The following is a 15,212-nucleotide window of genomic DNA, read 5'->3' as shown; positions in this document are numbered from 1 at the left end:
TTCCGTACAGTTCCTTAGTCTCCTTCAGATCCACAGTCCTGTCTCTGAGTTTCAGTGGTTCTCTTGTTCCCAAACGTGAACATCTTGTTGTTCTCCTTATTGACTGGTGCCCAGAGGATAACATCTGCATTGATACGCTCCGACACGTAGTCTTCATACAACTTCTGACCAGTGACATCAATGTTCAAGATCTGTGGTACATACTCGTCTGGGATGTAAGCATTCGTTATCACATTGTGCAGCTTGTCACCTTCAGTGTCAAATGGATTCCCGTGACTCAGTATCGCAGCCTTGATCTTGTTGATTGCTTCATGCTCCCTCTTGACTGCACTTGGACCAAGGTCATGATGTTCTGTGATCTTGTCACCTTCCAGGCCAAACTGACTCTTGAAGTCTTTTGACAGGCGTGATAATTCTGGTGTAACCATGAAGAATCTCTGTCTAGCATTGGCATTGTTAGAGATGCCAATCAGTCCAGAGTGAATCTTCATCAGCTTGTTCAGATGTTCACATGCATGATCTGGTCCAATGGATACAAACGGGATGTCATTCTTGGTTACTGATAGATTGCCAGCTCCTAGTTCTTCCCAGGTCCTAGGGTGATTGGTTCTTAGGTCATACATGTCTGCGATGTATCGGAGCTCCACATAGGAGCTCTATGGTCATGTCTAGCTTATCGAACTTATTACCATTGGATTCGGGGCCCTTGAAAATGTATGTTTAGCCGTTGGAATCAAAGCTTTATGTTGTTTAGAAGCTGAGATATTGAGAAACATCAGTTTTACGGCGGCCAGTTTGAAAAATCCAAGATGGCCGCCACATAGGAGCTCTATGGTCATGTCTAGCTTATCGAACTTGTTACCATTGGATTCGGGGCCCTTGAAAATGTATGTTTAGCCATTAGAATCAAAGCTCTATGTTATTTAGAAGCTGAGATATTGAGAAAAATTAGTTCTACGGCGGCAATTTTGAAAATCCAAGATGGCCGCCATACAGGACTCTGTGCAAATAGCAACATTGGTTTTCTGACTGACTATACAATATAGTTTCCAAAAATATATAGTTTTCCAAATCCCCCAAAAAATCCAACGAATCTTTAAATCTGGACATACTGAACCTGACTACAAGGGCAGAAAACTGACACCGAAGCACATTGGTCTTGGTTTGTAATGTTCAGTAAGGGGAAAAAGGAGATGGAAAATCGTCCAACAATGAAGGATGCTCTCCAGTTACATTATGGAAGGGCGAATTACCAGGCCAAGATGTGGTTGAATGAAGGCTGATTGAGAGAATGTTGGATTGCCATCGTCAACAGGGGAATGGAGAGAAACAGAAGATGAACTGGAAGTTGCCTGGATGATTCTGCTTGCTGTGCCCACTGTGTCGAGCTTGTATCTTGCAGCTGCAAGAAGTGAAAAACTGCTGCTAGTCAGGTTCCTTGTGTAATTTCGCCGGAATTTCTTGGAGAGTAGCAAACCTATAGATTTTTGAGAAGTTTAGGATCTATTTAAATAAAAATATGATGTTTCAGATTTTTTCAATCTGTTGGTTGCCATGGAAACAGCAGATTTGGGGCGAAAATCAATTTTTTCTAAATTTTAATTTGAAGAATTCTTAAACAATACAAGATAACCAACTGATGATGGATTACACTTAAATAGCTAACAATGGATTTTATAAGATAATGAAATGTTGCATTTTAACTGTTGGTTGCCATGGTAACAGTAGTTTTGGGGTAAAAACGCTTTTGGGGTAAAAATCTGAAACATGGATTTTCTGTTTTGAGCTAAAGAATTTTTATGATATTTGCAGGACCAACGACAGGATGCATGAGGTACCACTGAGTGACGCGAATCCCTGCCAGGTGAAAGAATCAACGAACTGGTCAAAATGCGTTCTGTGCCAAGATGATTCTTCCCAGAAAGGAGCCTTGGTGTTGCAACCAAAAGTTGCAAGATGATCCAGAGACATGGAGGGAGCTCGAAGCAGGCAATATCTCAGTCACCAAGAATCCCATTTGTATCGATCGGAGCAGACCACGCTGTTGAGCATCTGAACAGATTGCTAAAGGTTCACTCAGGTCTGATTGGCATATCAAATAATGCAAATGCCAGACAACGATTCTTTTTGGCTGCACCGGAACTGTCACGTCTGTCTTGCGAGTTTAAGGGACAGTTTGGACTCGAGGAAAGTGAGATTAGTGAGCACCATGGCCTTTCTCCAAGTGTCCTCAAGCGTGAACACAATGCAATTGACCAAATCAAGACTGCCATACTTAGTCATGGCAATCCATTTGAAGTTGAGGGTAACCAGCTCTTCAATGTAGTCACCCATGCTTAAGTGCCAGAAGAATTTGTACCACAGATACTGAATATTGATGAAACAGGACAGAAGCTCTATGAAGAGTTTGTTGCTGAACGGATCAATGGTGATGTCAGCCTATGGGCGCCAGTGAAGAAGGAGAAGAACAGAATGTACAAGTCTGGCAATGCAACACTAGCAATCAAGATTAGGGACAAGACAGTGGATCTAAAAGAAACCAAAGATTTGTATGGTAGACTGATGGTGCTCTCCAGATCCAGCAGGGATGTGAACCAAAAGGACGCAATTGGCAACTTTGAGTTCACTGTGACACCGAGGGCCCTGTTTGCACCAGACGGTAGCTTACTTTCTTGCACAGACAAGTCAAAGCTTATCCACATCTTGGAGAAGTTTGCCAACGAGGCACAGTCTTCTCCAGAAGATGAGCTTGATGCCACACACATGGCACCAGTGTCCACTGATATTGCAACCGATGGCAGTACATGCACTAGCAAGAAGCTCGCAGTCATAGATGGAATGGTTGTTGTCCAGAAAATGACCAAGAAACCAGCAACGGTGGTGACTGTGAAGGATCTCAGTGAATGTTTCAATGATAGGGTGTTGAGTCTGACCAGGGGCTTCGAACACATAATACTTGTTTTTGATACATACAAGCAAGATTCCCTCAAGAGCACAACCAGAGCCAAACGACGTCATGGAAAGGCACCTGTCCAGTATCAGGTCAAGGATGATACCAGTATCGAACACATCACGATGAGCCGATTTCTGTCTCATGATCAAACCAAGGCTGATTTGACGGACTACTTGGCAGAGAAAACTCTAGAATACAACCATGATTCATCCAAGGTGGTAGTTGTCTCAGCATCTGGTCGGACGTCAAGCAACAGGAGTCTCCAATTTGAGGCAGATAACCTTGAGGAGGCCGACACGCTGATGATCAAGCAAGCAATAGCCGCATCACAGCAACATAAGGGAGATGTTGAGCTGACGATATTCTCACCTGATACAGATGTCCTAGTTCTTGCAATAGCAAACTATCATCTGCTGCCAAGACACACATCTATCTCAATGGTATCTAGTGTTATCCAAATTGAGCCAATCTGGAAGGCCCTTGGTGAGGAGAGAGCCCAGGCATTGCCAGCCTTCCACGCTTTCACAGGTGCCGATAATACTGGGCGGTTCGCTAGACTTGGAAAGGCAAAGTGGTTCCAGTGCTATCTGAAGGCCGATGACGACATAGTAGCTGCCTTTGCTACGCTCTGTACGGATGCTGAACTGTCAGAGGACCTGTACACAACTTTAGCTAGATTTGTCTGCTCAGCTTATTGTCCAAAAGGTGTCAATATTTCCAGCATCCCTGAACTTCGGTGGCATCTCTTCTGTAAGAACATGGCTGAGAACGACAGGCTACCACCAACTGTTGGTGCTCTGAGACAGCATATCATGCGGGTACATATCCAGGCATATGTGTGGGGTCAATCAGCCATTTCTCAGCAAACATTTCTCGATCCATTGAAGAATGGATATCACAAGGACACGTGTGATCAACTCAAACCGACTACCACAGACATTCTCCCTGTACTGCACCAAAGGCAATTATCGAGATGGTAAGGTGCCAGTGCAAGACTGAATGTTCATCACAGAGATGTTCGTGCCGGGCCAAGAACCTAACATGCACTGATCTTTGCACGTGCAGCACTTCGTGTGAGAATGACGAGGACTCAAACATTGAAAGGCAGGACCACGATAGCGATGATGACAATGGCAATGATGAGTGACATTGGAGTCAGTGATGCCATACCTGCTTTTGGCAAATTAGCATAATTACTTGGCAGCTGTTTTAACGATGACAATAGAGTCGTTCTTCTAAAGTAGAATACGTAGCATCGGGTAGATAGTTGAAACTCTAAACCAGCATTGGACAACAGTCTGGCTCAATGATTGAGTGTTGTTTGTTTTAGGAATAATGCAACTGCTCCGGCCTATCGGCTTATCGGAACGTTCTCGGCATCATGCAATAATCATGTTACTACTATTATTTCAATACATATAATAAGAGTTTTATCCCAAACATAGCTTTTGGCATGACAACCTTTAAGCCAAGTTGCACTCAATTCATATTCGGACTGTCACTGATCACTATATTCTATCATGCGTTACTTGATTCAAGTACTGAAAGCAATGCATTAAAAACGTTAATTTGAACAAATTTAAAGCAGTTTCCATGGCAACCATCACTCAAAGTGCAGATATATATGATCTGTATCAAGAACAGTCCTCTAGTTAACAGTTATGCATCATCAGTTACTTCCTTGCGAGTAATTTTGAATTTTCAGAGCTAAAATTCGAAAAATTGGCTTTTTGCCCCAAAACGACCTATTTGACCGTGTTATGTACATTTTAAAAATCTGAAACATGGATTTTCTGTTTTGGCATTGTTTAAACTTTCCAAAAATGTGAGGGTTGGCAACTCTCCAAAATATTCCAGCGAGCATCAGATTATGGACACAAGGAACCTGACTATGCCTGCAAATGTACAAAATCGCAGCAAATATTTATTCCTGCCTGTGGATATGATGCAGAAGAATGCTGCAATTCTGCAGCAAAGTTGTTGATACACCTTCAAGTGGAACTCAAAAACTCGAATAGGGGCGATATGATGGATGAGAACATTCATACGAAGACATTTTTGCAAATGTGTGAGTATAGGCCAACTGCATAGTTATTTTGGCATCACATATCATTTTTTGCAATTAAAACATGGTTAGATTGTAATGTTGTTGTTGGATACTGACTCCTTTACCATCTGACTGACTCCATACTGACTCCATGTTGGATACCTTAACACATGTATGATTCACACCAAGATCAGCAAAATTGACGATTCAATGACCCTTTATTCGTCACAATGAGTAGATATAGCAGCCATTTTAACGACGTCATTTATACCATACATGGTGATGATCTGGCAAAGTGTCAACCACCCACGTGTTGATTCTGACCACATAAGCGTTACATCTGGGAAGTTAGTTTGTTTGTAACAAAGAGATGCCATCTAATTAAAATTTCATTATCTTTCCAGGGCCTGGGTAGCTGGTTTCCAAAAACTAGTGCTCGTTCTTTCTTCTATGTTTTCAAGCCAGCGATTCCTTGGGGAGTGGGATATTGTTTCCTAATATCACAAAAGTTATGTTATCATCATATGTGTTGTTTTTACCCTTGCCAGAGGAGAGGTATTGTATTTGCGTCCGTTTGTTTGCCTGTCTATCTGTCTGTTTGTTTGTTTGTGTCATGTATGAAGCTGCAAATATTCACCGTTGTATCCCTACACTGTGACCGCATGGTATCCCTACGCCCCAGCTCGGATGGCGCTGCAGTTAATCGGGCCTGTATAATCGAGATGTAGGCGATGCCACGGTTCGCTGGGCCATTTGGATCATCTGGAAGATTGTGCTGTCGATTCCGGCCAGATCCGCACTCGTACTCGACGAGACGCCGTTCTGTCCAGAACTGTCCAGGCTGTACAGCTTGGATGGCATTTGCTACCTGAGGGTGAGTCAGCTTTTGCGGCTTTTAAAGCACGTCACAATGAATCCGCGGCTTTTAAAGCACGTCACAATGAATCCGCGGCTTTTAAAGCACGCAAAAGCTGGGTCACCTTCAGGTAGCAAATGCCATCCAAGCTGTACAGCCTGGACAGTTCTGGACAGAACGGCGTCTCGTCGAGTACGAGTGCGGATCTGGCCGGAATCGACAGCACAATCTTCCAGATGATCCATCAGTGCGATAATGGATCCTGGTGTAGGCGAATCACCAACGGATTCTGGAAGGGGTAACCGACTCATGGCATCTGCATTTGTGATAGACGAACCGGGCTCATAACATATGGTGAATATTTGCAGCTTCATATATGAGTTTGTTTGCCGCACAAAATAAATATGATTTTCTCTGCAACCGTTGGTCCGATTGACAGGACATTTCACCATAGGTGCACTTCCCATTGTACATTTTTAAAATGATAATTATGACACCATAAGTCACGTGGTACGGGCACAATCTTGGAAAAATTGAAAAACGTTGCACCTCTATCTCCGAAAGCGCTGCATAGAAAAACTAGAACACCACTCAGTAGAGCGCAAACTACCACCGTGGGTCAAGTTGGAGCCCTATCTTCCAATGGTAAAAAATCCTTCAAAAAATTCCTGGATCCGGAATAATATCCTGAGCTTCACCAAAAACGAATCAATTCTTCCTTATCCCAAGGGCGATCATCCCACCAACTTTCATCCAAATCCGTTCAGAACTTTTCCAGATATCTTGTTCACAAACACACGAACACACACACGGACGGACACGATCGAATCCATCACTCCCTGGCGGGAGTAAAAATTGAGACATGCCTCATTGTAAAGAACTCTCCATGGGAATCACATATGTTAATGATGATGTCATAGGTTCCTCCTTCATGATGTCATAATTCAACAAGTACAAAACTTCATCCAATCAAGATGAAATTTCTTGAGCGTCAACTATGGATAAATTGGAGGAAAAAAAATGATGACGTCATATATCACGTGGTTCGGTCGCCATATTTGTTTTAACCCAAAAGCCTTAACAACCACTGAAAGCACGCTGCTCTTTCTTGTTACTTTTGTAATGAGAAGCGGCTATGGAAAACGCCACAAAAACCGCCTTGTAAGAACTCCATGGAAGCTGTAGCAAGGGTCCTGCGTCCTGTCCAGAAGGGTCCTGTCCAGAAGTTGACGTTGTTGTTGTTGACGTTGTTGTTGACGCTCAAGAAATTTCATCTTGATTGGATGAAGTTTTGTACTTGTTGAATTATGACATCATGAAGGAGGAACCTATGACATCATCATTAACATATGTGATTCCCATGGAGAGTTCTTTACAATGAGGCATCCCTTGTGAGGTATATAGACTACAGTAGATCTACGATCAGGTGCGTTCGTCGACGTAGCTCGAAGTGTTGGCCCAGATGGACCACGAGTTCTAATAAATCATTCTTCCTCTTCGAAAGTCCCCAAAAACATAATATGTTTTCACATCAAATGCCTTGTGGGCAGACCAGGGTCACAACTCGGGCCTACCCAAAAACTAGGACTAGGAGCCCGACGTTCACATTTCTGATTTAGGATTACTGGATTTAAGAAGTGCTGCTCACGGGAATATCGATGTTCAGAAACATATTACAAATTTAACTCTGAACCTTCAAACAAATAAATTATATCCCAACCTCAAAGAATCGTATTATTTAAATAAATTATCTACTCAAGTTGAACTCTATGACGTAAAACATCAATAATATCCCTTCAATGTAAAAATAGGTGTGGAGACTCCATTTAAAAATTAACATTTTACATTAAAACAACTGGTGATGTTTTATAATCGTTATAAAATCGTTCCACATCTTTTGCTGATCTCAATCGTTTTTTTGTCCCGTTCCCGCGTCTCGTTCTGACGTACCTTGTCCTTTCCCACTAATTTGTGGAGTTCGCCGCCTCAGCCCTCAATCTCCTCAAAGAAATAGCGATTTCCGCTTTTCACTCATTCTTCAACCCTTCTCTGCCTGGACGCCACAATATGTTTTCTTTTTGATAGTACATATTTTCACACTTTTCTGGCTCCTTTGACAAGAAAAAAAAATGAATAAAATTGGTAATCGCTTTTGAATAAAACTTTTTTATTGTTACGAATTTACAACCTTCCGCTTACTGTTTTTCCTTCTTTCGCTCATTTATTTAACTTGCACGTCTAACCGTAAGTATTTGTTGGTAAAAGTATTTGTTTCGAATTTTAAAAGTTTACTTTTAATCACATTTTAAAATGGTCAATATTCTTTTTAATTCACCGACATTGCAGAATCTTCTTTTTCACTGCACTCTCTTTGCTGACACGGTGTTATAAATAGAACCTCCGTGTTGCCTGACACTTCTTCTTCTTCTTTGGTCTTCTTCTTATTCGGCCCCCTATTTTTCTTCTTCTTCTTCTTCTTAGAGACGGCAAGCATGGCTGGTGTTTTCCCAACCAAAACAAAGAGCGCGGTCACGTGATCGGGTACGTGACGTCACGGTAAACATCGCCGTAATGGTTGTGTAAAATGATCACGTGGATTTCCACTCGTTCCCAAGGTGTTTAGAAAGTAACTTACCATTCCTTATTTCGAGTCCAACATTGGCCCCCTTGTATTTGCAGGTGTGCATTAAAATATATCCAGGTTGTTGTTTTTTGAACGACGGTTTTTCACCGAGACTGCTTGACCGTTAGGGAAATTTTTTGCTCAGTTACGCCCAACCGTTTCCATAGGAGCGAAAGCGGTTCTCGTCGAAAAACGGTATTACTTTCGCTTGGTGTTTTTCGCTTGTACCTCTCGAAATACACGTTTCAGAATTCCCAATGTACGTTTGGGACAACGCGAAACACGTTCTGGACTACAAGATGGACGTGTCGGACATCCAGATGGACGTGTCGGACTACAAGTACAAGATGGACGTGTCAGACATCCAGATGGACGTGTCGGACTACAAGATGGACGTGTCGGACATCCAGATGGACGTGTCGGACTACAAGATGGACGTGTCGGACATCCAGATGGACGTGTCGGACTACAAGATGGACGTGTCGGACATCCAGATGGACGTGTCGGACTACAAGATGGACGTGTCGGACATCCAGATGGACGTGTCGGACTACAAGATGGACGTGTCGGACATCCAGATGGACGTGTCGGACTACAAGATGGACGTGTCGGACATCCAGATCGACGTGTCCGACTTCCAGATGGACTTCAAGATGGACGTTTCGGACTTCAAGATGGACGTGTCGGACCTCCAGATCGACGTGTCGAACTTCGAGATGGACGTGTCGAACTTCGAGATGGACGTGTCCGACTTCGAGATGGACGTGTCGAACTTCGAGATGGACGTGGCAGACTTCGAGATGGACGTGGCAGACTTCGAGATGGACGTGGCAGACTTCGAGATGGACGTGGCAGACTTCGAGATGGACGTGGCAGACTTCGAGATGGACGTGTCAGACTTCGAGATGGACCTTTCCAATTGCCACCAAACGGAATCGAACATATTTCGTTGGACATCGTGATTCTCATTTATCGCACACCTGGTGTAATCATAGCCAATCAAACATGGTTTGCAATAAACATCCTCTGGATACCAAAGCACGTGCCAGTTATGATTGATAGTCTGGACGAGACCTTAGAATCTGCACTGTATAGGTATTGTCGACAAACAAAGCACAGGTGAGTACAAGGAGTGCACAAAGCTCCCGCCATAACGGGGACTTCGATGGTCATGCGTATACATATAAAATATATATATGCCATGCATAAGAGAGTCCCATGAAAGTTTCCGTTTTCGAACGAAATGATTTCACAAAGGCCTGTTAAATAAAGCCCATTCATTGAGTCACCCTCACGTCACCCTTATCGTGACCCTCACGTCAGAAATAATTGAGAATATTCACGCATACACGGGAAATTGCCGAGATATATTTATAAAAATCGCGCCATGATGCTACACGAAAATACACCGCCTAAAATAACAGTCGGGGAAAATGTCGACATATATTAAAAATTCGCGTTTTCTTTTCCGTTAACATTTATTACTTTTACGTTTTATGACAGTCTGCACAAAAACGACATATATCTCCGTTCTTTCTTATTCCATTCAACATTATTATCCGGAAGTAAAATATGTTTCAGGAAATTACCGAGAGATATTTCTTCGTTTTTTTTTATTAGTTATGTGCGCATTCACTTTAAATATGTTTATTTGAAATCTTTAATTTTCACAATGTAATTTACTTGTCATTTGATGATTACGAGACACTTCTTCTTGAGGATCGTGACAATTCATGCGTAGCGTGGAAACTTCCATTTACAAAATGAATGCGACGGTCGATGAAGAACGCAGACTTGAACAGGATGTAGCGAGAACCGCACAGAGACCGCACGAGACGGGAGAACCGCACAGGATGCTGCTGCAACAGCGGTGAGGCGGGTTGGAGAGGAGCGAGGGGTTGGAGGGAGAGGAACGAGGGGTTGGAGAGCGAGGTGCTAGGGGTTGGAGAGGAGTGTGAGGGGTTGTAGAGGAGTGTGAGGGGTTGTAGAGGAGTGTGAGGGGTTGTAGAGGAGTGTGAGGGGTTGTAGAGGAGTGTGACGGGTTGTAGAGTTCTAACACAAGTGCAAAAAGTGGTTTTGCAACACCAACACAAGTGCGGAAAATGGTTTTGCAACACCAACACAAGTGCGAAAAGTGGTTTTGCAACACCAACACAAGTGCGAAAAGTGGTTTCAATGCCAGCACAAGTGCGAAAAGTGGTTCTGCAACACTAGCTCAAGTGCGGAAAGTAGTTCTGCAACACTAGCTCAAGTGCAGAAAGTGGTTTTGCAACACTAACACAAATGCGAAAAGTGGTTTTGCATCACTAACACAGGTGAGAAACGTGGTTTACAACAGTAGCACGAGGCGATAAGTGGTTTTGCAACACAAGCGCAAGTGTGGAAAATGGTTTTGCAACACTAACACAAGTGCGAAAAGTGGTTTTGCAACACTAGCACAAATGCGAAAAGTGGTTTTGCATCACTAACACAGGTGAGAAACGTGGTTTACAACAGTAGCACGAGTGCGATAAGTGGTTTTGCAACACAAGCGCAAGTGTGGAAAATGGTTTTGCAACACTAACACAAGTGCGAAAAGTGGTTTTGCAACACTAACACAAGTGCGAAAAGTGGTTTTGCAACACTAACACAAGTGCGAAAAGTGGTTTTGCAACACTAGCACAAATGCGAAAAGTGGTTTTGCAACAGTAGCACGAGTGCGGAAAGTGGTTTTCAATGCCAGCACAAGTGCGAAAAGTGGTTCTGCAACACTAACACAAGTGCGAAAAGTGGTTTACAACAGTAGCACAAGTGCGAAAAGTGGTTTCCACTGGCATTGGAAGGAGAGTGACTGAGTGAGCATTAATCCGAATACAGTAATAGCCTCTGATGATAACTTCTGGAATTGAACAGAGACCCTGATCCGCTTGTTTTCCTCCCAACCCTCTCCAGACCAGCAATAAGTGAACCCCAGGTGTCCATGGGCACGAACGCAGACCCCAAAAGGGTTTGTTTGATAGGAAATGGTTTGCATATCAAGGCCAATTACATTCTCATTAAATTGAACATCAGTTCATCTTCACCGTGTTGAATCCTTTGGTTTTCAATCTTTGGGGTGCAGGGCATGAGTGTGTCTCAATCACTGATTAATCCTTTATCAGCACCAATGGTACTGGGGTGCGAAATAGGAATGCACTTCCAGGTATAAGCCTTCCCCCTTCTCTCATGCTGTTCAATTGATCCCAATATGAACAGAACCTATCAGGTGCAGAAATGGTGCAATTTAACATGTGGGAAGGAGGAGCTGGGGAAGGGGGGGAGGAGGAGCAGGGGAAGGGGGGAGGAGGAGCAGGGGAAGGGGGGAGGAGGAGCAGGGGAAGGGGGAATTTCCCTGACTGTTTTTTTTTTAATCTCTGCCCAGCACAGCACTTGAAAATCTATGCTCCCCCCTCCCCCCTGAAGTGCCCGGGATATACTTCGGGATATACTTCGCCTGACGTCGCTGCTGCTATCGGAATGACAGGCATGCTGCTTACTTCACGGGATAAGGCAGGAGCATGCAGTGGTGTACCGTGAGCAGAGCGGCTGCTGCAAAGCGAAGGAGAACCCTTGACTGAACCTTGCACCAAACAAGTTTCGTGTTCCACACCTTTGGAGTGTGCATTCCTCCCCAATTGCTCCATGCTGTTGTGAGAATCGTTTCCAACTATGCTCTGCCTTTTCGAAAAGCTAAGCACAGGCCTACTGTCTATAACCAAAGTTTCACTTTCACCATTCAAGCCTCCATCAGAACTCTCAATCACATTTTCATAGAGCGAATGCCTCGACGTGCGTCGCTCGGAAATATGATCATCCCCTCGCACTACATTGTCCACACTTATAACTGTACTCCAGTTCTGCAGGAAAGTGTCTGTGACTGGAATCATTTTTGAAGTAGAAGCACCATCTGTGGCAGTAGTTGACCTGTCTACGCTCTCTGCAGGTTTCCTCCACTGTGGGACAAAGTGAGACGATGGCGACACATTCTCATTCGCCAGCAGGTTTGTCAAACCATTTTCCGGGCTTGAAGGAGAACGATGTCCCACAATTTGTTTCTTTCTCTTGCCTCGAGTCACTGCTGATGACTCCACAGAACGAAGAGATGTCGCTGCTGCAGTAGTGCTGATTGCCAAGACTCGACCCTCAGCCTTGGCTGTTGGTGTAACAGCTTTGCTACTCTTTTGTTGCCCATTCACTGTACCATTAAGCTCGACTGGTGGGCTCGTCTCCTGAGGAAGTTGGCCCGAAGGCCTCTGTGGAAATTCTTCAGGCTTTCCTAGAAAAGTACAAAAGAAAAGAAAAATTAGTCGTGGAGGGCATGGTCAAACAGAAGGGTGGAAATCATTTTGATAGATACCCAAACTTACAAAATGGACACAAAGATAGTTGGACAATAAAAACTCCCAGGCCCCAATTCATCAAAACTCGGATAATTTAACCACAGGATAAGAGCTATTCCTCTGGTTAAAATTCGTATCCGAGGGTTAACTAACCGAAGGATAAACTACAGTTGTTCAAAGGGTGGATAAGGGTAGGATAGCTAACTGCTGGATAAGGTGTGGATAAACGTTTGGCAGGTACATGGTATCCCACAATGCATTGCACTGTTGTCTGCTGGCAAAACAATAATGGTGGCAGAAGAGTGTCAAAAGAGAAAGAGGAAGGCAAACTTTACACCAAATGCAAGGGATATGTTGTGTCAGGTGACAAGAGTATATCAGGGTCATCAGGAGTAAATTTTCCAACACCGTAACGTATGATGAGAAGAAGAAGCGTGGTTGGTGATTGCCACGACGCCTTCCACGCCTTATGAATTTGACAAACCTAGGTACGCCTTAGTAATCATGGGCAAGGCGTTTATCCAGGCCAGAGGAGACTCGGATAAAGTTATCTGGAAAATCAACACCTTATCCAGCGGAAAAGGTTATCCAGGCTTTGAACAACGGACATTATCCATTGGATAAATTTTATCCCGGGATAAGTAACTTATCCACAGGATAGTGCTTATCCGAGCTTTGAGCAACTAGGGGCTGATGTCCGAAGGGTTAGACTACAATAAGCGGTAAAAACACCAGATTGTGTCGAGCCCACCAGTGATTGATAAAAGCAGGGAAGGTCCAGTGTTAAAGATAATGGGGTTAAACAAAGTGTGCTCCCTTACCTGGAGAAGGCAGAGCAAGCTTCAACTTGCGCAGTTCAGACATGGAAGCCTGAAGCTGTTCCACGACCATGTCGTCATCGACCTGAAAGTTCTGTGCGAGCTCATATTGCAGGAAGTAAACGAGTCCTTCCATCTCCAGTTTCATGAGCCGCTCTAGGTCAAAAAGGGAAAATTTTGTCAATCAACTTCAGGCAAAAATTCCTGGCCAAGAGCCTGTGGAACAAAGATTCACGAGTTAGTAGGCAAGGGCAAAATAAAACGTCTTTTTGAATAAATAACCCAGAATCGTAGTACTGCTTCGCACAGTCATACCCTCATGTGTACCTATGTGAACCTGTGCACACCTGTAACCGCCAAATAAACGAACAGAGTGACAAAAACTTCCTCACTCCCTTTTTACTCCCTAACAACAACCCCCAAATCGAGATCACATGCAGTTGATAATGAAACATTAGCTAGTTTTTAGAAATGTACAACTAGATATGAAATCAAATCATTCAAATTAGCAAAAAAGTGAAACATTACAATGCTCAACATTTTGTACAATAAGGATGTAAGGACATGGAATTCAGGAAATCTGATCATCTCAGAGGTGGGGGCAAGTTGGTGAACTTATCACATCGGTATAACATCTCACGGGCAGACAGGCCACGATTGTGTATGCAGGAGTTCTGGCTGTATGTCCCAAAGGTGAGGGTATGAGATGTAACAGCACAACCTTCAGGGGTTTCAAGTTGTAACTTGTCCCTCAGCTCCTCAAGTAGCTCGTTCGGCCACGGGATCCTCATTGGTGTTCTTGATTCATCCAATGTCTATGGAGATACCCAAACCGCCGAGCGTGGGACTATTGGCCATGACTTTCAATCCAAGAGCGGGATCAGTGTGTACAGTTATAAGGGGACAATGAACAGGACATAAATCTATGCATAAACGAGTCAGGACATCGAGTTGTGTCGCTTTGCATTCGTTGTTGATAAAACAGGTGGTGGTGAAGGAAGTGGCAGTCTCCCGAAGAACAAAGATCAATTGGCGGTAGTATTTAAGAATGTCGGCACATGGCCTCTTAAAGGTGGTTCTTCTATTTAAGAATGTCAGCAGCAAAGGAAACTGCTCCTGTATCCTGGGCGTAGGTCGAAATTGTCTGCTCAATGACCAGGTTGGGAAAGTGCCTCAGGGATGTGCAGGTATGACATGACTCAGTAACACTTTCAATGGAACCGTCAAGGTCCAGTGCGAAGAAATATCGATGGAACATTTGCTTCAGCTCGTGTTTGCTGCTCGGGTGTCCAAAGCGAATGTGAAGCACAGATAACAGACCAGCAACTACTGACCATGATATCATGATACATTCACGAGTGAGGGCAAGTTCAGTTAGCAAGTTCGAATATGAACGGACGGTATGTATTGACACCTGTTTGTTTGTCTGTGAGCACGATATCTCAAAAGGTTATGGACACATTCGGACGAAACTTGGTGGAGAGGTTGGGTGCATGACCAGAATGAATTGATTCGCTTTAGGTGAAGATCCGAATGCGGATACGAATAGGACAATTG

General features: G+C 43.7%; 1 protein-coding gene across 1 annotated transcript; it reads right to left on the bottom strand.

The window, feature by feature from the left end:
- Positions 1-11,895: 11,895 nt before the first annotated feature.
- On the bottom strand, positions 11,896-14,446 carry LOC144888958 (uncharacterized). The gene is made up of 4 exons (XM_078768736.1): positions 14,296-14,446; positions 13,993-14,061; positions 13,659-13,811; positions 11,896-12,773 (listed from the first exon to the last, which is right to left on the bottom strand). Exons 1-4 carry the CDS (start codon positions 14,444-14,446, stop codon positions 11,896-11,898), a joined length of 1,251 nt encoding a protein of 416 aa, XP_078624862.1.
- Positions 14,447-15,212: the final 766 nt, after the last annotated feature.

Source organism: Myxine glutinosa, unplaced genomic scaffold (genome assembly GCF_964187855.1).
Source record: "Myxine glutinosa unplaced genomic scaffold, kmMyxGlut1.1 SCAFFOLD_287, whole genome shotgun sequence".
Classification (NCBI taxonomy): domain Eukaryota; kingdom Metazoa; phylum Chordata; class Myxini; order Myxiniformes; family Myxinidae; genus Myxine; species Myxine glutinosa.
The sequence above is the reverse complement of the archived record's forward strand: the minus strand, read 5'-3'. Positions and strand labels throughout refer to the sequence as shown.

Bases quoted from the DNA above. Each gene is read 5' to 3' on its own strand.
- LOC144888958 (XM_078768736.1), bottom strand. From the start codon at position 14,446: ATGAGGATCCCGTGGCCGAACGAGCTACTTGAGGAGCTGAGGGACAAG. The intron at 14,062-14,295 runs GTGAGATGTTAT...GGTTGTTGTTAG, and splicing joins CAATCGTGGCCTGTCTGCCC to GGAGTAAAAAGGGAGTGAGG. The intron at 13,812-13,992 runs GTTCACATAGGT...TTTTTGACCTAG, and splicing joins GCGGTTACAGGTGTGCACAG to AGCGGCTCATGAAACTGGAG.